The 27,928-nt window shown below is 35.1% G+C and overlaps 1 protein-coding gene across 1 annotated transcript in view; it reads right to left on the bottom strand.

Moving 5' to 3' along the window:
• Positions 1–27,928, bottom strand: part of LOC149539420 (uncharacterized) — a 57,479-nt gene that overhangs the window by 21,235 nt on the left and 8,316 nt on the right. Inside the window, 1 exon segment of the mRNA XM_089802575.1 lies at positions 18,014–18,445. Within this exon segment, the coding sequence (XP_089658701.1) occupies positions 18,014–18,445 (432 nt within the window).

The following is a 27,928-nucleotide window of genomic DNA, read 5'->3' on the forward strand; positions in this document are numbered from 1 at the left end:
TCTATGGATGTGCCCCTAGAACTTGTGGATGACTCTCCCCCTATGGATGATCCCCCTGCTGATGAACATTCAGTGCCAGTGGTAGCGAAGGAAGTCTGGACCCTATTCCCTCTCTTTCCCTACCCCTATATTAGATGCTCTTCCTGGTCCTATTGGGGGCTAGTCATCTATGGGCTCTCCTAGGGAGAATGTTGTCACTTCTGCTTCCCTTGGTTTTCACTGTTTAGTTTCTTTTGGGGATTGGATTACTAAGGCAAAAAAGGTGGAGGATGGTTGGACTGCAGTAAAAAGAAAGAAATCTAAGCCCTTTGCTCCTCCTTTAGAAATAAACACCCGGTCGTGCAAGGGAGGCTCTAATTTAAAGAGAAAATCATGAGCTCCCTTGTAGTGACTGGTTTTTTGGAGGTTGATCTCTCAGTTCAATTTTTAGCCCCTAGCTAGATGATTGGTTTTGGTTGGTGATAGGCTTTTCTATTACCATGGTTACCCTTTGTTTGGGGGGTGACCGGTTCCTCTTTTGTCTACTGTACTTTTGCATCTATGCTTATTGAAAATCTTTAGATTTGTACAGGGTTTCAGGCACCCTTGAAAACCTATTTTTCTTAATAAAAAATCCAAACCATACCATAGATGTAAGCCTCTCACAAGAAGATAAAACTCATAAATCATTCCTAATCCAAGGAAAATGTCCAATACAAAACCATTTCCCAAACTCAACCAACATAACATAATATGCAAATGGAGATAACCACTGCTAAAACATCTCTTATATGAACCCTCCAGAACTAACTCATGTACCATAGCTCAAGGTTCATATCCATGAAAGACAAGCATAAACATAATGTAGCTAAGAGAAACAATGGGCTATACCTCTCAAGTAACAAACAACAAAGTAGACCAAGAGTGAGAAATGAGAATGCTCATTAAGATATCCAAGTCTCCAACCAAGACTCATCTAAGAACAATCTCCTCTCAAGTACATATCAAGGGCCTGCCCCTCAGACTTCCTACTAAAACCAAACAATTGTCCCAATAAATACTTCTCTAATCCAAGAGAAATAAACATCACCGCCATCTCTAAGTATCCATGAGCACCTGTAACCAATCAATCTATGCCAACTCCAAATGCAACATAGCAATATCATAAAGTATCCGACTTATGATCAATGTACTCAATACCAAGAAACTAAACCAAGATCGATGTCAAAGTTCCAACCATGGCCTCAGGAACATAAACATGACAACATGATCTAACCATCTCAACCAAAGAGATAACATGCTCCATATGAACATACTATAATATGTCAAAACTCTAAATGCACATCAAGAGTATATCATGACATAATAATGAAACCATCCTAACTCCAAGGATAACTTGCCAAATATAAACATAAACCACACATTTACCAAGAACCCCATTAGTCCTCAAAATGCAACCATCTCCACACACCATGAAGATAACCAAGTGTACCATTCAAATGTCAAAGATGCTTCTACAGCAATAGGATCTAAGAAAAACCTCCAACATCTACAAACACTCAATAAGTATATCAATGCCAAGAACTCTCACTCAACCATGGTACAAAAGCATCATAAACCTCATCTCCTACATGAAGATCTTCTAGGTCTATACACACAACCAAAGTGTCAATACGAAGTGAAACCAAGATCTCCAAACCCAAAAAGATACAAACCAAACCAGGAAGTAATCTTGCACTGTCACTCCATCACTACCACAAGCTCCCACTAAATTGTGTATCCAAATTATCCATGACACCATGATGAAAAACCATCCTCTAAAAAATTAGAATCAACCAAGGCATCAAACTATCAAAAGAACTCAAAGTGCACATCATGAGCTCCTCAAAAACCAAATAGCCATGATCCTCAACCAAGAAGATATACCACCATAACCAAATCAAGAATCCAAACCAATGAACATCAAGGATGTACTTGTATATCCAATCATGTCATGTCAAAATCCATGGCACTATGATCACATTCATGAACTAAGAAACTACCTCTCAAATTTTTCAACCTGTCAACATAAAATAGTCAACCACAATTCTCCACCATGACTATACCTGGTAACAACATCTCATCCCTCTTACATGAAGAAAAAATCAGCAAATCATGTGACTTAAGACATAGATAACCCAAATCCAAGCCACCAATTTGAATATACATCAATAATGAAATATCAATAGGCAAAGACAACCCATAACCAAGCTATAAATGAAACCTATAAGTATAGACCACTTACAACACTGCACAACTTGTAGACCCAACAAGTCATCATATATATCCAAACTAAATATTGATAACCATATATTTGTCTGAAATATGAACTGAGTATACAATGACATCAAATCTTAATTCTCTAAACATATAATGTCATAAACTCATAATGCTATCATAGTCAATATATATCATAAATTGTTTAGAATAATATGTCACCAAATAAACCATGCCAAACCTGCATCAAATCTAAACCAATGTGTAGAGCTCTCCAAGAGCTTTCCATTGGCTATTCGAAATTCAAAATCTGACTCCGCATGCCCAAGTTGTGCCTTGATTTGTGCTCAAAATAAACAACATCTAACTTTAGGGCTCCTAAAACTTAACAAAATGTCAAAATCATATAATCAAACCTACACCAAGTTGTAGCTCTTTGACTTAGCTTTCCAACGCTTGTAAGAAGTTTGAAATCTAATATCCTAACAAAAAGTTGGTTGTTTTACTAAGACAGTCTTTTTAAAAATTTCACTGCGCTTTTAGTATTATTATTTTGTGAGAAAAATTCAAAAGGGATTAAATTTTAAGGCTATCATGGGCTGAAACCAAAAAATTCTTTTATTTCCTCTGAACATGGCCAAACTAGGGCATATTATATATCAAAACTTATGGAAACGTCAACCTAGATCCAATGGTGAGGTTTGTTTTTACCTAGGAGGTCATTTTTACAAGCTCCCCCCCCCAACTCTCATTTGAATGAAACATCTGAAAAACTCTTTCGTCCAACAATTTCACATGCTCAAAATCTACTAATATCCCATCATAACATCAAACCCCAAACCCTTAGATCTGCAATAAATAACTCATATATCTTGCCCTTTCTTTTATCCTCTCATGCATTCCCATGGATTCAATCTAGGCTTACAATAATAAAACCATAGCTCTGATACCACTTGCAAGGAAACTTTCAACAAAAAAATAACCATTTTCACATAACCCATAATAGAGTTGGAATATATATGCAATTAAAATATAAAAAATTGAGACACAAGATATACCTTGAGAAAACCTCATTGAGGGGAAAAAAACCCAACCTCCAAAAGCATCCATCACTATTTATTGTTCAACAAAGACACAATTACAATACAATCATGGAAGCCTTCAAAGCCATAGCCACAACCAAACAATCTATGTGAACAAACATGAATCCACACATCCCATGCCATGCTTTCAACCTTCACAAATGCTCCCTTGGCTAACCCGTCAAACCTTGTCCCACTCGACTCTTGCCTTTTTGTATTCTATCTTATCACATCAATAACCACCCTTGTGGCTGCTTATATAGTAGCAAGTCCCGCAAAACCACCAAGTGGTATTACATAAACTATGTGCTACCTAACTCCTTGACCCCACATTTAATATTAAAATTTTAATTTTTTCTCCAATATTAAATAATTACATCAAATATTATCACAATGTTACAATACAACTCATCAAGTATATTCTATGAGAATCTTTACATGTTACACATCCATCTAAGTACAACATTACATAATAAAATAAAATAATACAATATAACAATATTATGCAATGTATGCAACACTCATTATCTCAACATCCATGTATATTCTATGAGAATCTTTACATGTTGCACATCCATCTAAGTGCAACATTACATAATAAAATAAAATAATACAATATAAAAATATTATACAATGTATGCAATACTCATTATCTCAACACTTTGAAGCTCCAACACAAATATCCTAACTTACTTTGAAGTCTCTTTTGTGTGTGTGTGTGTGTGTGTGTGTGTGTGTGTGCATTCATTAACCCACCCACAAATCCAAACCTCAAACCTTGATCTATCCCCGAACTCGAATCGACAAATTTTTAATTAGAGGAGGTTGTTAGATTTTGTTTTATTTTTCACTGTATAAATCATCATGATTTTCATTGAGCAATATAATAGATAATAGTTTTGTATATTCATTAAAAATCTAACTTTTTAAATGCTAAAGTTAAGAAATCAGAAGTGGTTGTTAGATTTTGTTTTCCTTTTGAATATATAAATAGACATTAAAAAAAAATGATCGGTGTAATAGACTGTAGTTTTATATTTTATTAAAAATCTAGAATTCTATAAAATATTAGCCCACTAAAAACTACAATTTGATGGATGTCAAACTTCTACTGTGATTTTAGTTACTTGGGACTCATGCTTAAATTAGTGCCCTCTTCTTGTGTTTTAGAATTTATGATGTGATAAATTTGTTTTAGTACCCTGTTACAAATTTAACCATTCTCGTGTATTTTTGGGGTTTGCAATTAAATCATCATTTCCAAGTTTCAAAGTAATGTAGCAATCGTGCTTTACAAATTATCTAATGATATACTTTTAAAAAATAGTATATCTCTCAAAATAAAACCACTGTGCAACTCATAGCCTGTATAGAAGGTCTCAACTATAACTTTAAACATTAGCTCCGAGTTTTTTGCTAAGCTTGGTTTGGAAAGTATGTTTAGCTCATGCCTTCAAATCAACAGCTAAATTATGGATGAGGAGTGATGAAAGTTTTCTCTTTTGATGAGCTTTTATACATTACGAGATTCTGCCCATTTTTATTTTTTAGCTTCCGAAGATGGTGTTCATTGGTATATGATGTATTTATGTATTTGTGTAGTTTTCTATTTATGGAAATAAATAACTATGAACCATTGAAAACAACTTGTAGTATGATGTTTGACCCAAAAATTAGGTAGAATAAATAGGTGGAAATAAGGATTCCTTACCTGGGGCTGCCGAATTTGTAGAGATTTCCAAAAGGTGAGAAAATGAGGAGTGCAACTTCAGCATCAGAGAAAAAATAGTCTAAACTTTGCCCCAATATAGCCAATAATACTTATGAATGGTTGTTTAAGGCTTTGCCTTCCAACTTGAAAAGCTCTTCACTTGAAGATCTCATAGCAGAGGGGTTTTCTTTAAGTAGATGATATAGAAAAAAGAAGAAGACAATAGCATGATGCAGAACCCAAAATGAAAGACCCCTCCTCTTATGCATTAAATAAAACTATAGTTGTTCAAATCCAAAGGATTATTTGGTAACATTGGTCTTACATATACCTTTATGGGAATTTTTCATTGAGGAATTGAAAAACCATAATGCAATAACATGACGTTGGGTGTTAAGATAAATTAATGTACATAAAATTGGTAGGGCTACATGTGGTAAAATTTTATAGTGATACACTATGGTGAGTATGGAATATCTATATGGGAATGATAACTAAAAGAAAATGTAAGTTCGGGTTACTTTCATAGATGTTCAAGAGAGTAGATGATTTAATTGTGATAGAAATTGAATTGGAGTTTAACTAAAATAAATAGGCGAGCTAGATATGTTGGTTGAAGTTGTTCTCATCTACCCCAGATGCTATGAACAATTACCAAATCAATGATGGCATAACTAGTATGAAATTTGATTAGTTGACTTAAGTAAATTTAGGGTTATACCTCATCTCAGGATAATAATGAGATGATTTAGTAATATTATCATAAATAATTAATTTGGAAAGGGAGTATGACGAGAAGAGTCACACACTAGATGGAAGGATTCTAAAATGGCAAGGAATTCAACATTATGTGAGATTCCAACGTAAATTATTTATGTTGTATTTGTTTATTGGAGGGTAGTGATATTTATCTCATTTGAACAATGTGATGATCTCATGTGTTGTTGTTTAGGAAATTTTAGAGACATTGATATTTTGGATCCTCTAGACTATGTGATGATTCCATGTGATGTTGTTTAAGACATGCTTATCCAACTACCTTATGCTCTATAGGCCATGATGATACTAATTTGATACATTAATTGTGATACTTTGGTTATCAAGCATGATTTTCATGTGATGTTAATTACTTATGTTTTAGCATACTTGTGTATTTGGGGTTATAATTCATAAATCATTATTGTTAATGTGAATTAATTTAATTATCTATTTTTCATTTGAACCCTACATTGGTGTATGTAAGTTGATTTTACATTTGGAGTAGATAAGAACAATCATGGTGTATTATGTTTAGGAATGTGGATTTATGTGTGTCAATGAAAGTGGATGTGTAGATTTGATATTTTAATGTTTTGAATGTTTTATACGAAAATGATCAGAAAAGGGAAAGTTAATTTGATATGAAGAAATATGCAAGCCTAATGTTGAATGTGAAAGTGATTTATTGTGCTTATTTATATATTGCTTATATGATTTTCTTGGACTACTGATGCTCAAGTTTAGTGTGTAGGATTTTAACCATGGGGTTTAACGGGGAACCAAGGCTCAAACCCATGCAAACATGACATGACCAAGGTTGAATCTATGGAAGGATTTAGACCTCTTTATAATGTGTTTTATTTTGTAATGTGAATGGTATGTGAGTGATAGTTGTATGCATGTATTATTGGAGACAAGTCACTTTAAAGGTAGTATATTGTGTTTGTGTCACTTGACGCTTGTTTTGTCCATGTGGAAATGACTTGGCATTTAGGGTTTTGGGAAAGTAACCTAACCTACACATAACTCCAGCATAGTATCTAAGTTAACCTCACATTAAAAGATGCTAGGATAGGTCCCTATCCATTTGAAGTTCAAATTCCAAGTTTCCATTAACTTTTGGGGATCAAAAAGTGGTCCTAGGGGGTTATCTTGGTGAAAAATAAGTGCCCACAAGATAGTGGTACGGGTTGGGCATCTAAATTTAACCTTTAGTAGGCCTAGATGACTTTGGGAACCCTCCAAACAAGTCACTTTCAAAGAAATTCGAAATTAAGAGTGTCACATGACTCCTTCCACAACCTTTTTAGTTGTTTAAGGCTACATTTATAGAAAGAGACAATGGTGTAAGTAAGGGAAGCTTATGTTATGACCATTTTTAGATAGTGAGGGTTTTGGGATCCTTTTTAGAGGACTTGGGATCAAATTAGTGGGTGTCTACCCACTCTCTAACTTTAGAGACTCTTAGGGTTTGGAAGCTAGGAGGGAGCTCTTCTACAACCTTTCATTACCATTTTTTTTAAAGGGAATTAAGGTTGGTGTTTCTTGCCATGTAGTAAATTTCTTCCATTTTGAAGTAGAATCTTGATATTGCATTCATGAGAATGTAGGTAGTAAAAATGCCATTGTAAGAGAGATGTGTGGTATTTTGTTTTTATCATGTTGTGTTGTGTTGTGATGAGCATGAAGTTTGGATTTTCATTGTTCTCTTGCTCTTGTTTTCCATGATTTTGTGCATGAGTGTTGTTATGGGTGTGAGGGCTTCACTCCGGAAAAGGGAATAGAAGTCCAGGGTGAAGGGGTTAGTTGGGCTTGAAAATGTATTGAGAACCTTGGAGTATGGGCTCCATTGTATGGCACAATCATTCATATTTTGTTGGGGGTAATAAGGGAAGTATGGCGTATAAAGAAAGTTTATGGGGTATGGACTCCAAGGAAGCTACATCTAATGGTAGTGTGTTTGGAGGATGATTGTTAAAACCCTGAAAGGGCATGACATTGCTAATTTGTGAAAACCACAAAAGGGCAAAAAAATTGTTTATTTTAGGTATTGTTTAATAGGGCAAGTCTCCATTTGAAAAGCACACCTTCACCCTATGTTCATGGTTCCATAGGTGAACCATTGTGAAATATCCTTGGAATAAAATTGTTAAATGTTGTAATGTGATGTGTATGCATTTGTAGGATTGGAATAAAACCCAGTTTGAGCCTTGTTCCCCTTGCTCAGGGATGGTCTCTTTGGAGGCCTATGGTTGGGAGGAGAGTACTCGTGGTCTTTGTTGTTTGTTGTGATGTATTTGTAGATTTTGTGCTCAAGGAAGAAACGAAAAAAGCTTGGAAAGATCATCTTGTAGATGTTGCTTCAAGGAGAAAATTTATCATTGTGCATTGTACATGTATTGGCGAATATCTCTCCATCTTATTCGTGTTTTTGCAATGAGTGCTTGCATAGTAGAAAAGAAAGGATGTGAAACCTTATGATCTAGTTGAAGGGATAGAATCCTCCTTTGATCTGATTAGGATCTAGGACTATTACAGAGGAATGCTTAACATTATTTCATAAAGTAAAATTTCAAAGCGTTAATTAGCAAATTAACACAACTTAAATGCTGAAATGAACAAAGCATAAAAAGGTAATGACTGAAAGAAAGAGAGTAGAGAGACATAAGGCAAAACACGATTGATAATGGAGTTCATCCGCGGGTCGGACTACATCTCCGGGTCCTGCTCCAATAGAGGGACCAATCCGATTTGCTCCAAAATCAATTACAAGTGTTCAAGATCTTCCCTTCAAGCACAATTACAGCATTACTCTCCAATGTGCAGGAATAATCATCAAGTCTCCAAAATCATAATCTGCTTCTCATCACCTGGATGCCTTTCCAAAGCCTACTACCCCCATTTTATACATCAAATTTAGCCAAAAATGGGCTAAAACAATTAACTAACAAAATCCCCCATTTTGGTTACATATTTCGAATTTACCCCTTTTACCATTATTTGGATATGATTTGACACCAAAATTAAGGGTTTGTTTTCAACAAATACCCCTAATTAAATAAGCTTGGGCGGATATGTTATGAATAGATAACAACTCTTCCCATAATATTACATATGCCATAAATAGCCCATTGGTTGGCTTTAATTTTAGGAGGCCAATGGTTAGGAGTTCAACTCCCATTATCTCATTCCTTTAATTCGAATTAAATAGCTATTTTAATTCAAATTTGAATGTTTTCCCTCTCTTTATGATTTCGTGATGTCATGTTGATGTCATCGAAATCCATACTTTTACTGGAATTTGAAACCATCATAACTTTTATATTCGATCTCTATTCTTGATGAAACGAACGCCATTGGAAAGCTTTTGACGAGCTCTTTCATTTGGAATCCATTGTCAAATACTTTTGAGATGATTATTTTTTCACCCTTTTACGACCTTTGGTCTCAGTTTGACCAAATTTTGACCAGTCATAATTTTTGCACTTGAACTCCAATTTTGATCGTTCAAGTTATGTTGGAGTCAAAATTGTGAACACTTGTAATGATGTTGATTCTTGGAGCATTGGGGACATTTTACTTTTCAGTAATTTTCATCCCCTTTATCAAGCCTCCCCACTGAAGAGCTTTCGGACCTCCAAAAGTTTGGATTACTCAGAAAGAAGGTGAGGGTATAGTTCCCTCACTTTACCAATCTCCATCCATCTTGCCTTGCTTGGATGCATCCCCTTGAATCCCACTCAGAGGTATTCAACTGGTCCTCTTCGTGAAGTTCTGACATTCCTGTCAAGGATGACATCTTGTGGCAATTCTGACATGTACTCTGGTGAAAGGTCATCAACTGATTGAACCTGAACACTAACGTCTTCATCCAAGATCATTGGAGGCTCATACAACTTCAGATTCTCAACATTGACAACTGAGTAAATTTGCATGTATGGAGGAAGATTAAGGCGGAAAGCATTGGTACCAATCTTCTCTAAGATTTCAAAAGGACCATACCTGATAGGCTTGAGCTTCCTTCCTTCACCTTGCATTCTTTCCTTACTGATATGTAACCAAACTCTGTCACCAACTTGGAATTTGTGATCAATGCGATGCTTATCATGGCGAGCCTTGTATTTTGCTTGGCTCTGCTCTAATTGTACTTCTACTGCCTGATGGATTGCTTGGACCTTCTGGATGAACTTTAAAGCCTTTTCTATATCATGGCATCCATCTACAACATCGTCCTTCCCAAAAGCAAAATCCATTGGTGTCTTAGGCAAGTAACCGAAGCAAGTCTCAAAAGGAGACCTCTTTGTAGAAGAGTGTGCCGCATGGTTGTAAGCATGTTGCACATAATGAAGACTTTCATCCCACAACTTAGGATGTTTGCTGCAGTAGCCTCTAAGTAGATGCACAATTGTCTTGTTCACTACCTCTGTTTGTCCATCAGTTTGTGGATGGAAGGTTGTACTCTTCTTCAGCTTAGTGTCCATGAGTCCCCACAAAGATGACCAAAATTCCCCTAAGAATAGAGAATCTCGATCTGATACAATAGAAGTGGGTAACCCAAAATGAACCCATACATTTTGAAAGTACAAATGAGCAGTCAGTTCAGCAGTAACTTGCTTTTTACAAGGCATTAAAATACACATTTTGCTGAATCGATCAACTACTACATACAAATAATCATGACCCTTCCTAGACATAGGTAAACCTCCCACAAAGTCCATAGACACACTTTCCCATGGACGGGATGGTATAGGTAGTGGTGTGTACAAACCCAATTTCCTATTACTTGGTTTGCTGGTTGCACACATTACACATCCTTTTATATACTTAGTGATAGTTTCCTGCATACGAGGCCAATAACAATATTTCTGCAATTGAGCTAATGTCACTTACCCCGAAATGTCCTGCAATCAAAGAGGTGTGTGCTTCACGGATTACATGTGCCTGCTCATCTTTAGGAATGCATAGTTTTCCCAAGTGGTACAACAAATTATCCTGTACATAGTAATCTTTCTCTTCTACATGTTTACCCTGGATGAAAGCTGCATAGATATCCTTAAAGTTCGCATCATTAGTATATTGTTCCTGAAAACTTTCATGAGCCATAGAACTATTTTGAAGGATTATCAAAGCATTCTGAACAGGAGGTCTAGACAGCATATCTGCTACTTTGTTATGGGAACCCTTCTTATACTTAATTACCAAATGAAACTATTGTAGAAAACCCATCCACCTAAAGTGCCTACTTTGTTGCAACTTAGATTGTGAGTGCAAATATTGTAGTGGCTGGTGATCGGTGTGGATTATAGTTTCTTTTCCCATTAAGTAATGTTTCCATTTTTTAACACTCTGAACTAAAGCATAAAGTTCTTTATCATACGTAGGATAGTTACTTACTGCTCCTGAAAAATTTTCAGAGTGGTAGCAGACTGGTTTACCTCCTTGCATGAGTACAGCTCCCATGGCAAACCCGCTTGCATCTGTCTCAATCTCAAATGGTTGATGTAGATCAGGTAGAGATAACACTGGTGCAATGCTCAACTTTTCCTTTAAAGTGTCAAAAGCCTTTTGTTGTGGACCTCCCCACTGAAAAGTTGCCTTAGTACTAGTTAATGCATGCAACGGTGATGCAACGAAAGAGAAATTTGCAATGAACTTCCTCCAGTACTGAACTGCACCTAAGAAACTCCTAATTTCTATAATTGTACTTGGCTTAGGCCATTTTACAATACATTCAACATTCGCAGGGTCTACTTTCAATTGACCATTCCCTACGACATAGCCTAAGTACACTAAAGATGTCTTTGCAAATTCGTATTTTGACATCTTTACATAGAGTTTTTCTTTTCTCAGTATATCAAATACTTTCTTTACATGAATTACATGATCATCCCAAGACTTACTGAATACAAGAATGTCATCTAAATAGACTATGACAAAATCATCAATAAAGGGATGAAAGACATCATTCATGACTCTCATGAATGTAGCTGGTGCATTACAAAGCCCAAATGGCATAACCAACCACTCATAAAGTCCCTGTTTTGTCTTAAAAGCAGTTTTCCAAATATCACTTTCTGCAATTCTTATTTGATGATATCCACTACGTAAGTCTAGCTTAGTGAAATAAATTGCATGTTTCAACTGATCAAGTAAATCATCGATTCTAGGAAGAGGGTACCTGTTCTTTACCGTTATCTTGTTCAGAGCCCTGTAGTCAATACACATTCTCCAAGTCCCATCTTTCTTTGGAACCAACACAATAGGAGAACCACAAGGAGAAGTACTAGGACGGATAACTCCTTTCTCGACCAACTCTTGAACTTGCTTCTTGATTTCTTCATTCTGCAACACTGATAAGCGGTACATGCCAATATTAGGAAGTGGTGCATCTTGCTGCAATTGGATCTCATGTTGTATCTCTCTCTTAGGAGGCAATCCTTTTGATTCCTGAAACAAGTCATCATAAGCAGAAACAACTTTGACTATTTCAGCCTTATGTTTTGGATCACATCCCTTAAATGCCTCAGATGTTTCATCTTCTTTGGCTTTTACAAGCATCAACACAAAATTCTTACTAGAGTTGACTAACCTTTTCATTTGACCAGCATTGACTAATGCCAGATTAGTCTTAACCTTATGTGCCCGTACAATGTATTCAATCTTTTCTTTAAACAAATGATATTTATTTTCCCCCCTATAAAAGATAGCTTGACGATCAAACAAATAGGGACTCCCAAGTACAAGACCACATATATCTAAAGGGACTACATCAGCTTCTACCTCATCTACAAAGTTTGCAGTGATAGCAAATCTTAACTTGCATTGTTTAGTTACCTGTAACTGTGCATCATCGCAAACCCATCCAAGAGGGTATGGTTTTGGATGAGGTGTTGTAGTCAAGTTAAGCTTTTTAACAACTTCCTCAGATATCAAGTTAACTTGGGAACCCGTATCGAATAATGTATCAACCTTATTATGCTTGATAACAACTCGAATGTGAAATAATTCAGTCCTTTGCTTATCATTGTTAGGAGAAGATTCTTTACTTGTACTTGCACTTATGCTAGAAGAACTTGGAGCTGATGAAAGAGATATACCTTTTCCTTTACCTTGAATCCTGGTAGCAACAATCTTTGTCTCATCTCCGGAGTCAGATCCAAGATCTTGTTGAATTACAGCAGTAGTTTTCTGTTTACCTTTGTTTCCACCATATCGCTTTGGCCTCTTTTCAGGATGTAACTTCCAGCACTTAGAATCATCATGCCCTTCTTTCTTGCAATGTGAGCATGTGGGTTTCTCACCCTCTTTCTTTACTGTTGCTATCTTTTTACCCTTTCCTTTTCCTTTGGACTTTTCCTCAGACTTAGATGGCTTTTTATCAGACTTATCAATGAAAGTACCCTTACCCCTTGATTCTAAATGTGTTGCTTGGACACATACTTCATCCAAATTACAAGGATTTAGGACGAGAATAGAATGCCTTAGGTAAGAATGAAGACCACCTATATACTTGAGTAAGGTGTCCTGGGTATACAATGGGACATTTAATGAAATAGCCTTTTTGCGAAATTCATGGGTGTAATCCTGGACAGACTGACCTTTCCCTTGCCTAAAATGTTGCCAGTTCATCATTAACTGTTGCATATGGCCTAGGGGGTAGAATTGCTTTTTTAAAGCAGTAACAAATTTTGACCAAGACAAACTAAACTTACCATGTTGTGAAGTTTCATCCCGAGACCTACTCTCCCACCAAGTTAGGGCTACACCACCTAAACGAAGAGTGGCTAACTGAATTCTGTCAACATCATCTACAAGGTTTTGAACTCTACAGTAGACTTCTACTTGCTGAATCCAGTCATCTAGTTTCTCGGCATTTAACTCCCCACAATATTTTGGTAAGTCAAACTTTACATCCAACTTAATTCGAGGCTTATGTCCTCCTTTGAAAATATTAGAAGACTCAAAATGGGTAGAGGAAGGAGAAGAGGGGGAAGAAGGAGAAGAGGGAGAAGAAGGAGAAGATGGAGGTGTCTTTGGTGGATCACGATCAGCTCCTTTCTTTTTCCCTTTGTCCTTTCGAGTTGCACGTCTTTGCATCTTCTCTTCTCTTTCTCGTACCAAAACCTCTACCATTGTCTGCAAATTTTGAAGAGTCTTTTGAATACTCTTATCTTGAGAAGCTTGTTCACCTTCGTCTGCCATTTGTGATGATGGTTTAGTCCTTCGTTTTCCAATCTCAGGATTGTATTCCTCAAGCTTTCCTTCGCCTTTCTCAATCCTGGATCTTGTTAACATTCAGATCTGCAATACTAGTCCAACAAAGGCTCTGATACCAAATTTGATCTGATTAGGATCTAGGACTATTACAGAGGAATGCTTAACATTATTTCATAAAGTAAAATTTCAAAGTGTTAATTAGCAAATTAACACAACTTAAATGCTGAAATGAACAAAGCATAAAAAGGTAATGACTAAAAGAAAGAGAGTAGAGAGACATAAGGCAAAACACGATTGATAACGGAGTTCATCCGCGGGTCGGACTACATCTCCGGGTCTTGCTCCAATAGAGGGACCAATCCAATTTGCTCCAAAATCAATTACAAGTGTTCAAGATCTTCCCTTCAAGCACAATTATAGCATTGCTCTCCAATGTGCAGGAATAATCATCAAGTCTCCAAAATCATAATCTCCTTCTCATCACCTGGATGCCTTTCCAAAGCCTACTACCCCCATTTTATACATCAAATTTAGCCAAAAATGGGCTAAAAAAATTAACTAACAAAATCCCCCATTTTGGTTACATATTTCGAATTTACCCCTTTTACCATTATTTGGATATGATTTGACACCAAAATTAAGGGTTTGTTTTCAACAAATACCCCTAATTAAATAAGCTCGGGCGGATTTGTTATGAATAGATAACAACTCTTCCCATAATATTACATATGCCATAAATAGCCCATTGGTTGGCCTTAATTTTAGGGGGCCAATGGTTAGGAGTTCAACTCCCATTATCTCATTCCTTTAATACGAATTAAATAGCTATTTTAATTCAAATTTGAATGTTTTCCCTCTCTTTATGATTTCGTTATGTCATGTTGATGTCATCGAAATCCATACTTTTACTGAAATTTGAAACCATCATAACTTTTATATCCGATCTCCGTTCTTGATGAAACGAACGCCATTGGAAAGCTTTTGACGAGCTCTTTCATTTGGAATCCATTGTCAAATACTTTTGAGATGATTGTTTTTTCACCCTTTTACGACCTTTGGTCTTAGTTTGACCAAATTTTGACCAGCCATAATTTTTGTACTTGAACTCCAATTTTGATCGTTCAAGTTATGTTGGAGTCAAAATTGTGAACACTTGTAATGATGTTGATTCTTGGAGCATTGGGGACATTTTACTTTTCAGTAATTTTCATCCCCTTTATCATGAACGTACATTTTACTTTGTTCCTGTTTTAGGGGACAATTTCCCTAAAACAGGAACAAAAAGTGATCATGAAGAAGCAACATCACTGAAGCATGAAGAACCGCAAATCTGCCAAACTGCTGATCAAAAAAACCTCCATGGAAGAAGAAGGCACGAATCGAGCATGTCTATATGGTAGATGATCCATCTCACCGAAATGCATAGGTAGCCAGCCACTGCAATCGCCTTGTATATAGGATCAACCACTAAATACATAGTTCACACTATCGAACCATCGAACCATGGATGCATTAGAACATAGCATAACCCCCCCTTAATGCAGACGGGGTGTGATGATAGGCAACTGAGAAGGTGGGCCAAAATCTCTTGCAGACGAACCAAGAATGAGGAGAGAGGAAAAGACGTACAGACACTGATAAAGACACGGTCTAAATGACTCTACATGGGGCTAATGTCGTGGAAGGGACACTCACTTGACAAAGGGAGAATGCCTAAAACAGCAAACAATAATCCCCCCCATGGTGCTTTATGAAATAGTGCATGCACAGCTAACTCAAAACAACATTCATGACTATTAATAGTGGAGGCCTATGGTTGGGAGGAGAGTACTCATGGTCTTTGTTGTTTTTTGTGATGTATTTGTAGATTTTGTGCTCAAGGAAGAAACGAAAAACGCTTGGAAAGATCATCTTGTAGATGTTGCTTCAAGGAGAAAATTTATCATTGTGCATTGTACATGTATTGGTGAATATCTCTCCATCTTATTCATGTTTTTGCAATGAGTGCTTGCATAGTAGAAAAGAAAGGATGTGAAACCTTATGATCTAGTTGAAGGGATAGAATCCTCCTCCATGTCATTGTATATTGCATGGTAAGAGTTCGACCCTTTTGTTTGGTCAATTATGTATTGAATGGTAAAAAAATAAAAATGAGACCTTCATTTTATATATATTGTTGTGAGAAATGGATTCATGAAGGAAATGAAGAAATTTGGATAATATAGCATGTATTGGTGTTGAAAGATTCAATGTCATGTATTAGATGTAACGGATAATTATGGTTGAATGTATAATAGATTTTTCCCATTAAGAAATTTGTTCTTTAGTATTCAAGATGAATATGAAAATGTAGGATCTTATCCAATTTGGATTCACAATTCAAAATAAGAGAGTATATTTCCAAATATTGTTCACATAAAGAAATTTCATCATGTATTGGTTCAATAAACAATCTCATTTCAAGTTTGATTAGGAAGAATTGATCTACTAGTTCATATTGATCTTGTTTCAAATATAGTTCATCTGTTAGATTTATTGTTTAGGTGATTTTGAATAGGTTCACAGTCCTTGAAATTTACATTAGAATATTATAAGTGACACCCAACCTCTATCAAACCAATATTCATAAGCTCATAGATGAGTAGAGAAGAGAAATCAAATCAATCAAAAGTCATAGATTTCCATGAGAAAATAAGCCTATACATACACATTTTACTCTTTGGAATTTGTATGGGAGAGACAAATAAATCCCCTCCCAATTATAGTTCTATTGGTAAATAGATTTGTCACTATAAAAATGGCCCAAGGGAGTGTATGTGGCAAACCATTCACAACAGTTGTATAGGCCCTTGGTATGCAACCTTCCTCTGCATTTAGAGGGGCACCTCCCTCGTATGATATAATTTTGAAGTTTTTCAAATAAAAGGTGAATTAATCAAATTTTAAAATATGAGAAAGCTCATGATGATGAATGCACCACACGACTTCACATCTTTCTTGAATTAACATAACCCACTGATAAAAACAATCAAGATCTACGCTTGAAGGCTACTATTAGCATAATGTTGATTCAATAATTCATGAACATTTTCAAAATACCATGAAAATGCCCATTATGAAAAAAGAATCAACATTTCAGCTTTCAGATATGTAGAAAGAGAACTCAAAATGCACTTCCTTTTTATTTCTTTGCACCAAGAACATAAAAGAAAATTTTGATCACAAGAACAAGATCTGTACACACTTTCCAAGAATTGTCTTGCTACCAAAACTTTAAAATAGTGCCCCCTTATTTCCAAATCCAAAAAGTCCCTTTACAAAGCTATGATGATTCCTTATATAGACATCAAGGTTAAAAACTACTCCTCTGTGGTTAATAACTACTTCCCAAATACGTGATTTGGGCGAGGTTAATTAACCTCTACAAAATTAACCAATGTGACTTGAAACTCAAACATTTTGAAAAGAATGTGAATGATTGATCTTTGATGGTAGCCATCTTGTCTCCTCTTGAACTTAAAAAGATGAAGAAGAATAAAATAATTGAGCATGTCTTTTTGTTCTTGATTTTAACATTCCACTTTATATGGCCATATCCTTCCAAAATTCATTTATTCCTTAATTGTATGTTGGTATCTCACTCTGGACTTCCCTCTGAACCTTGATGATTTCCGTAGCACACCTTACATAAGAATTTGATAAAATATATCAACATATTCAATTGCATTTCCCTATTCTGGTCGGTATTACAAGCATATCCGAGAGACACCATTGAATTGCTCTTTATTTAGGAAGAATGTTTCCTCTCTATTTGACCAACACTTTTTCCATGTACTTGTGAACCACTTCTAACAAGCTCTTGTATAGTCTGAATAGCAAGGCAAGTAATCTCGACAAGTTTTGTTAGACACCATAAGCTGAGATACATTGCCTCTCATTTCTTCTCTTCTCTTTGATGCCTGGAATCTAAATCTTCACATATTATCATTAGGTCCTTTCACTTGATTACCAAATAGATCAAAGTTGGTTTTATCTTAAAAGCTTCAGTTAAAAAAAGGAGTATTGAATCAAAAGCATGGTGTTGTATCTTCTTCAAAGTTGGATTTGCAACTGCATTTAGAGTTGTTTCTGCCTCTCCATGCAATACATTCTCAAATTGTTCGAGCTTTGCTTGTGAAATTGGAACACGGGTCTGTTTAGAAGATGAAACATTTGTATGTGGGGCAAAGGAATGACTTCTAGGAATGCTCTTTGCAGCTTCCACATCTCTTCCACTGCCAATTGTATTCATATTCATTGTCCCTCTGCCACATGAACCATCCTCCACTTCCGCTTTGTCTTTGTCTTTGCTTCTCTTCCTTCGCTTTCTCTCACTTTCTCCAACATCACCAACTCTCTCTACTACTGCTGAAATTTCCTCTATAGCATTTTCTCTTTCTGGCTAATCTAGAGAAATGCTCATTGTCTTCTCTGATGGCTTTTAAGAACCCATTGCTGGCAATGCAACCACCCGGTAGTTGAAGATATGCATTGGCATCTACAAGGGGGCTCGGATGGGTAATGGATGGTGTTGTCTACTTGTAATGTGTGTTACCACATTCAATCATAATTGCCAATTTCCTCCTCAAATGAGGTACAATAGCCATTTATTTGTTTCTAATACATGGCTTGTCAGATTCAAAATTGTTAGATGCTTTGGTGAAGTATTTCAATTTCCAATACTAACATTCAAGATAATTTCAAAATGGAAGTATGTAATGGCTTATATTTTGTGGATTTCTCATCTAGGGTTTTCATCCATTTTGCCAGTCATTTAAAAGTCTGGAAGTTTTCGGGATTGAATTTCCCTCTAGAACTTGGCTCTATGATTTTTTATTTATTTTTGACTGAAAGGTTAATAACCATCTTAGAAACACATATTTTGGACTCGAATTTTAACCTCTTTTTAAAAGGCTAATGGTTAATGATTTGGTTCAGAATACGTGTTTTGACCCCAAACCTTAACCTTTTAAAAGGTTAATTTTGCAAACTTATCTTAACCTTTTGATGGAGAGGCTAATATTTCCAAATGAAACACATGTTTTGGAATTTTATCTTAACCTCTTTAAAGGTTAGTGGTTAAGATTTTGATTTAAAATATGTATTTTGGTTCCTTCCATTAACCCGTGACAACTTTTGACTCGGAAGCTGGATTTTAAAAATTTTAAGTGCTAGACGGAATTGAGAACAAGCCAAAGATATTTTAAGGCAAAATTTCTCAAAAAATCTGAGAGTAAGTGACCATTTCAATGCTTAAATGAGGCATATTCTAAGAATAACCATAGCTCAAAAAGAGGCAATTTTGATATCTAGGCAACAATTGGCTCTATCTGGGGACAAGGACTTTGTAAGGACGAAGCTTGAATCCAAAAAATCACAATAGTGCTTTATTCATTAGGCTATAGAGTCACATGAGGAACCACTTTGCTAAAGGGAGAACACAACAGCAAAAATAGAAGAACTGAAAGAAAGACCAGGTGCAACAAAACAACACAACAAAAACTCCTATCCAGACTACGTACAAGGCAGGTTTCCCTACCTATAGTGACTCAAGGTATAATCATGCAAATTTATTCACTGACTGGGAAAAATAAATACCATGGCATGCTAACATGTGGCAACTTTTAGGTTCCTGTGGACTCAAGTATAAGTTCTCTCTTTGAATTCTAATTCTATGATGCCTAGCATGCTTCACATCACTTGATAAAGGAATGTATCCAAATAACCATGTCTCATAAAAAATCTCTGACTTTGGAATCAACTTTGCTTCATGTCGCATGTCATTAATGACTTCATTTTGAAAGAGTTGAAGGATAAGGCTCTCAAATTTATGAATGCATTTATGATACTTTTCTCCACTTAACAAGCCTTCTACTTGAAATTCTAGTGATTGGTCATCATGAATTCTCAAACTTATTTCTGACATCAGACGCTCTTTCTTTTCCATGAGGATGATTGCATTTGTATTCTCTATGAAATTATTCTAATACGAATGCACATCCTTGTCACATTAGGTCTTCCCATGATGTATTTCTTACTCTTCTCCCATGAGATCACTCAAAGAAGAAACAATCATCTTTTCCATTTTGGTGTGCACATTCTCTAATGAGTCTATCTGATTAGGAGAATTGATCATCAGTTGATATTGATGTAAGGGAAATTCTTGTAAAAGAGCATCATCATCTATGTCTTCATCTTCACATTTTTCAATCATTCGATCACAACACATTTCTTCAAGGCCAAGTACTTCTCTAGTGCGAGATACCATCACAATGTTTTCTTCGTTGTAGTCTCCAATTGTGAACTTGAATGCTTCAAATTTAGGTTTCATGCATGACAAAGAGTGAGGAACTGATGTTTCATCTTCCTTTATTTGAAACTTATCTTTAATTTCCATGTCCATTGTACTTGTCATTAAATATTCATCAATGTTTACACAAGCTTGGTTCATTGATTCTTCTTGATGACCATCTTTACAAAATGGGAAAGCTTCATATTCCACTTGCATGTAACCTTGAAAAGGATTTCTTGACAACTCGTCATCTTTCTCTTGAAAATGATCTTCTACTCTTTTGATGATCATACCACTTTTTGAAAACTCTTCAACATCCTCAAAAGTAAAGACTTCAATCTTAGGAGTCAACAGATATGTATGCAAGATTTCACTTGAGGATATTTCTTTATCATTGGTAATGATAGTAGATTGTGCAAAATATTCTAAATAATTGACTTCAGCAATAGAGTCCTCATCATTAATGATTATGGGTGAATGAATAGGAAGGTCTTCTCCATAGAGGAAGTCATCATCAAAAGCATTAAGGTGCCAAGTAGGAATAAAAGTACTATGAAATTCACCTTGATCCATATTTCCCTCATCCTTAATCATATGTTGTGTTGTTCCTTGAGAGACATTTGATATTTCCTTTTCTTTCTCATTAGGATTGAGATGATTGAATACATTCTTCTGGGTATTGAAATCTTCACAGTGATGCCTTGATACATTAGCAAACCCTTCTTCTCCTATACACTACATTTCTCGACCCTCTCTTTGATTTGACATAGAATCCTCGTCTTCTTTCATGCATGAAGATTTAGATGAGTCCTTTCTAACATTTGTATCGAGAGATATTTTGTTACCAAGAAAATAATTATTGCAGGGGTCTTCTTTCTCAAGTTCTTGCAGTGTTTGAAGTAAAGAAGGATGGACTTGTCAGGATCCAGGTGTGCATTGCCATAGAAGCTTTTTAAAAACTCAACTTGATTAGGATCAATGGAAGTGTGGTTTTGATGAGTAATAGATGTAGGCATTGGGCTACCTTTTTGACCACCATTGTCCATCCTTGATTCACATGAATCATTTTTCTAATCAAATTCTTCATTATAATAGCATGTGGAACTTCTTTCTGAAAATGGTTTTGGCTTGTGAGAGAAAAACTGATTGTCTTTACCATCTCCTTCATCTATCTTTTGCAAAGTTCGGAGCAAAGACAAATGGATCTTTTCTAGATCTAGTTTTTGCCCACCATAGAAACTCTTCAAGAAGCTAGTCTACTTAGGATCAATGAAAATCTGATTTTGTTCAAACAAAGGTGCATGAGAGATACTTTTATTATTCTTCATCACTGATTTAGATGAAGCACATTTTTTAGCAAGGCCTTCTTTATATGTTGAACCTTTTTCAAATAAAGAATCATGATCACAAGAAAGAAATCCATCATCTTTTCCATCATCTTTTTTGATCTTTTGAAAAATTTGCAGCAAGTAAGGATGAACCATTCTAGGATCTAGCCTCCTACCCCCATAGAAATACTTCAAGGAATTTACCTGTAGAGGTTCATTAGGAATTTGTTTCTTTGAGTATGAAAATTATTCCTCATCATTATCACTATCACTATCACTTTCCACTTTTCCTTTGTACCAAACCATGTTTTGAATTCGAACCTCAGATAGAATCACCAATATTCAAACTTCAAAATAGAGTTGCCAACCTTCATTCAAGGGAAGGTACCTTTATTAGCTAACTTACTGATTATTATTTACTTGACCTTGGATGTGACCAAGATTTTTCCTATTCCTTCTTGGAATAACAACTATTCTTTCAATGACTACAATGTCTTGACCAATAGGAGCTCTTCACAAGATTTCCCCAAATTCTTCTTCTTCTTCTAGAACTCGATTTACTTGATGATATTGCTAAGAACTTCGTCTACACCTCCAGGCTAGACTGTTCAAATCTGAAATAATATATTCCTACGTGTCTTGGAAATCAAGATTTGGCTGGAGAACGGGAAGCACATTCTCATGCTGCAATACCATGTTATTTCATTATGGGCGACTAATTAATCTTTCTTGTTTCGGTCCCTAGCAGAGTCGCCAAAAATATGTTGGTAAACAAATTTGTCACTATAAAAATGCCCCAATGGAGTGTATGTGGCAAATCATTCACAACAATTGGATAGGCCCTTGGTATGCGACCTTCCTCTGCGTTTAGAGGAGCAACTCCTTGGTATGATATAATTTTGAAGTTTTTCAAATAAAAGGTGAAATCAAACTTTAAAAGATGAGACAGCTCATGATGACGAATGCACCACACAACTTCACATCTTTCTTGAGTTAACATAAACCATTGACACCAACAATCAAGATCTACACTTGAAGGCTACTATTAGCACAATGTCGATTCGATAATTCATGAACATTTGCACAATACTGTGAAAATACCCATTACAAAGAAAGAATCAACATTTCAACTTTTAGATACATAGAAAGAGAACTCAAAATGTGTTTCCTTTTTATTTCTTTGCACCAAGAACATAAAAGAAATTTCTGATCACAAGAACAAGACTTGTACACACTTTCCAAAAATTGTCTTGCTACCAAAACTTTAACATAGTGTCCCCTTATTTCCAAATCCAAAAAGTCCGTTTACAAAGCTATGATGATTCCTTATATAGGCATCAAGGTTAATAACAAATCCTCTGTAGTTAATAACTACTTCCCAAATACATGATTTGGTTGACGTTAATTAACCTGTACAAAATTAACCAATGTGACTTGAAACTCAAACATTTTGAAAAGAATGTGAATGATTGATCTTTGATGGTAGCCATCTTATCTCCTCTTGAACTTAAAAAGTTGAAGAAGAATAAATTTGAGCATGTCTTTCTATTCTTGATTTTAACATTCTGCTTTATATGGCCATATCCGTCCAAAATTCATTTATGCCTTAATTGTATGTTGGTATCTCACTCTGGACTTCCCTTTGAACCTTGATGATTTTCGTGGCACACTTTACATAAGAATTTGATAAAATAGATCAACATATTCAATTGCATTTCCCTATTTTGGTCGGCATTACGAGCATATTCGAGAGACACCATTAAATTGCTCTTATTTTAGGAAGAACGTCTCCTCTCTATTTGACCAACACTTTTTCCATGTAATTGTGAACCACTTTTTCTAACAAGCTCTTGTATAGTCTGAATAGAAAGGCAAGTAATCTTGACATGTTTTGTTAGACACCATAAGATAAGATACATTGCCTCTCATTTCTTCTCTTCTTTTTGATGCTTGGAATCTAAATCTTCACATATTATCATCAAGGACCTTTCACTTGATTACTAAATAGATCAACGATGCTTTTCTCTTAAGAGCTTCAGTTAAAAAAAAGGAGTACTGAATCAAAAGCATGGAGTTGTATCTTCTTCAAAGTTGGATTTGCAGCTACATTCAAAGTTGTTTCTACCTCTCCATGCAATACATTATCAACTTGTTCGAGCTTTGCTTGTGAAATTGGAACACAGGTTTGTTTAGAAGATGAAACATTTGCACATGGGGTAGAGGAATGACTTCTGGGAATGCTCTTTGCACCTTCAACATCTCTTCCACTGCCAGTTGTATTCATATTCAATGTCCCTTTGCCAGATGAACCATCCTCCACTTCCGCTTTGTCTTTACCTTTGCTTCTCTTCCTTCACTTTCTCTCACTTTCTCCAGCATCACCAACTCTCTATGTTGTTCTCTGCACCATTTTCTCTTTCCGACTAATCTAGAGAAATGCTCAATGTCTTCTCTGATGGCTATTGAGAACCCATTGTTGGTAATACAACTACCCAATAGTTGAAGATATGCATTGGCATCTGCAAGGGGGCTCAGATGGTTAATGGATGGTGTTGTCTTCTTGTAATGTGTGTTACCACATTCAATCATAATTTTCGATTTCCTCCTCAAATGAGGTACAATTGCCATTTATTTGTTTTTGATACATGGCTTGTCATATTCAAAATTGTATGCTACTTTTGGTGAAGCATTTCAATTTCCAATACTGACATTCAAGATAATTTCAAAGTGGAAGTAATTAATGACTTATAATTTGTGGATCTCTCATCCAGGGTTTTCATCCATTTTTCCAGTCATTTAAAAGTCCAGAAATTTTTGGGATTGAATTTCCCTTTGGAACTTGGCTCTGTGCTCTTTTTTTTGACTGAAAGGTTAATAACCATCTTAGAAACACATATTTTGGACTCGAACGTTAACCTCTTTTTAAAAGGTTAATGATTTGGTTCAGAATACATGTTTTGACCCCCAAACCTTAACCTTTTAAAAGGTTAATTTTGCAAACTTATCTTAACCTTTTGATGGAGAGGTTAATATTTCAAAGTGAAACACGTGTTTTGGAATTTTATCTTAACCTCTTTAAAGGTTAATGGTTAAGATTTTGGTTGAAAATACGTATTTTGGTTCCTTCCATTAACCTGCAACAACTTTTGACTTGGAAGTTGGATTTTAAAAATTTTAAGTGCTAGACGGAACTAAGAATGAGTTGGAGAGATTTTAAGGGTGAAATTTCTCAAAAACTCTAAGATTAAGTGACCATTTCAATGCTTAAAATGAGGCATATTCTGAGAATAACCATAGCTCAAAAAAAAGGGAGGAAAGGAGACAATTTTGATATCTGGGCAACAGGTTCAATATTTTATTCTTAGGGATACTCCTTGGAATCTTCCCTATATATAATCCTTATAATATAAACAACAACAACAAAAAAAACTAAGTCAAATCCATAAGACAAGGACATATGTAGTGCCTGCCCTAGTTTACGTTTTCCTAGTTACATTGTTGCTATCATTGTCGAACTTCGTTAGGCCAGTTTTATGTTGATGGTTAGTAACATTGTTGTGTTACAGATTTAGTTGATATATGATGAGATAACTTAGACTCTACATTTTATGTATGCATGATGATTATTACATTATTTTCAGTTATTGATGATGTTTAGCTAAATGGATTATTATATGTGTTGTCTTATGGATAGTTACCCCATACTGCATGTGTATGGTGTGTGTGTGTGTTTGTTCTCTTTATGTATGGTGTTTCTAATGTGGTTGAGGAAGGGAGTCGTAGTCACTTGCTAGTCAGGGTCTACACGATACACCACTTCCTACCATTGCTTGTTTAACTTAGCATATATATATTGTATGTACATGCATGGATTTTATGCAGGTTGCAGGTACCAGGTATTGACTTCCCTGAATTGCTAGGATGAGTATACCCTATTGCACTATCTCAATGGTAAGAGAGAGGAGATAAATTCTCAAGTCCAAATCCCAAACTCTTAAACCATTTGTCCTAGAAAGGTAGGACAAGTATCTGAGATGTTTTACCTTCCGATTGTGTTAGATGACATAATTCATGATTTTAACCCCTTAGACTAGTTTTGTATGGATTGTTCTATGATGGGTTTTCATATTTTATTTTGGAGGTCTTTGGTGAATTTTCTATTAATTAAGTCTAAAATTAAAAGATTTAATTATTTTGAAAAAATAAAATAATATTATGATATTTTGATTTTAATTAGTCAAATGGGTAATTAATTAAATAAAAGAAATTAAATAATAATAATAAATAAAATAATAATAATTAAAATAAAAGTCATAAGCCTACCTAGGAGTAAGCGTACATCTTTTATGCACGTATGTCTACAACGCAAGAGTTAGCGCACAAATTAAGCACATGGGGTCTACAACCTTGTGACTCATCTAGAAGGTTGGAAAAGGCTCGTGCTTAGTTGTCAACGCTTATCTTATCTTATGGTTGTTTCTAGAGACATTCTAAGTGCTTCCTGAGAGGTCCTTATATTTAGGCACTCCTAGTAGCTCGAGGAGCATTTTGGGGTGGATCCGCGAACGTTGGAGAAGGAAGGGGCTTGCTCTACAGATTCTGAGAAGAAGTGAATTAGCATCAGTGTCCAGGTAGACACTTGTGATTTTTGCATATATTATTTCGCTTCTTCCACTTCCTATCTTCTTCGTGTTTTCTAAATGCTTTATGAGGATTCCATGCGTGAATGTTCCAGTTATATTTAATCTTGTCATGGATATTTAATTTTATATATGACAAACCCCCACATGCATAGATCTGAGAAATCTATGGGACTAGGGTTTAAATGCTTATGGACAAACCTATTAGAAGGATTAAATAGGTGAATTTAAAAGGGATACGTTATACTCATGCATTAGGTCTGATCTTGATATGTGTGTGTGTGTGTGTGTGTGTGTGTGTGTAAGTTCTTTTTAAATAAAATTGGGAATGATCATTATAAGGGGATTCTTATTTTACAAAAATGTTTATACAAAAAAATATAATTGGATAAGCATTTTCTTTTAAAAATTATGTATATGTATTTCACAGGCGTTTTTAAAAACATTTTTTTAAAAAATACACATATATTTATAAATCGAAAAACGTTTATTAAAAAATGTTTGTGAAAAAATAAAAATTTAAAAATAAGGGAGGGACAAAACCCGCACCCCTTTACCCTTGTGGGTGGCAGAGAACCTACTGTCGCAGGGACTACGACGACAGGGGTACTCTGTACCCGTTGTTGGCGCAGACCTAGGACAATAGGTACTACGTACTGCGTAGGTACAACTTTATATTATGGTTTTTTTTTTGTGTTATAAAGTTATTTTATTTTTGTTAATAATAATTATTGTTATTAAACATTAACAATTTTTAAATATTAATTGTTAATTGTTATATATATATATATATATATATATTAATAATTCTCAATTATTGTATATTAACAATTTTAAATTATTAATTATCATATAATTTGTTGATGATATCTTATAGATATAAATTAACGATGTAGTTATATTTAAAATTAATATAAAATTAGATTAATTATGTGTTAAGGGTATGTTTTTTATAAATTAATTAATTTTGTAAATTGAGTTATTTGAAAACGAAAAAAAATATGATTTTAAAAGAATAATTCTTTCCTAAGTAGTACAGAGAAATTGATTCAATGAGTTATGGGGGAAACTTTTATCTATCAAAACGAATACATGGGTTAGGAAAACGTACAACTTTCTTCACTTGATTTCTAAATCTGAAATGAAAACTGAAACCCCATATTTAATTCAACTAAGTTATTTTAGCAAACCAAAACATGTGCTTGCATTTTGTGTTTTCTCTATGCTATATGTTTTGGGTTTTTGGGTTGACTAGATTGTTGACCAGTTATAGGACGTCTACCAGAGGCTCGGGGGTTATGATTTGTGATGTCATGTTGATGTCTTTTAATCTCGATTTTTTTAAACCCAACCATGGTTATGAGATGGCATGCTCTATGATGTGTGTGGTTTACTGATTGATGTTGCTTCCAATCTTCCTGTGTAAGCTGTGATATATGTAACCATTTATGAGTCATCGATTAGTTGTATTTGGATTACTTTCCACTCACCTTGATGGGACCAAAGTGTTTATTTGATCTTGATGATGTCATGATGTGACATGTATGACCTGACCATTTTGGAAGTCTTTGAATAGTGTTATTATGAGATATTTTCTGATTGCTCGTTGAGAATCGATGGACACT

This window comes from Cupressus sempervirens, chromosome 9 (genome assembly GCF_028749045.1).
Source record: "Cupressus sempervirens isolate cs-2001-9-10 chromosome 9, ASM2874904v1, whole genome shotgun sequence".
Taxonomy (NCBI): Eukaryota; Viridiplantae; Streptophyta; class Pinopsida; order Cupressales; family Cupressaceae; genus Cupressus; species Cupressus sempervirens.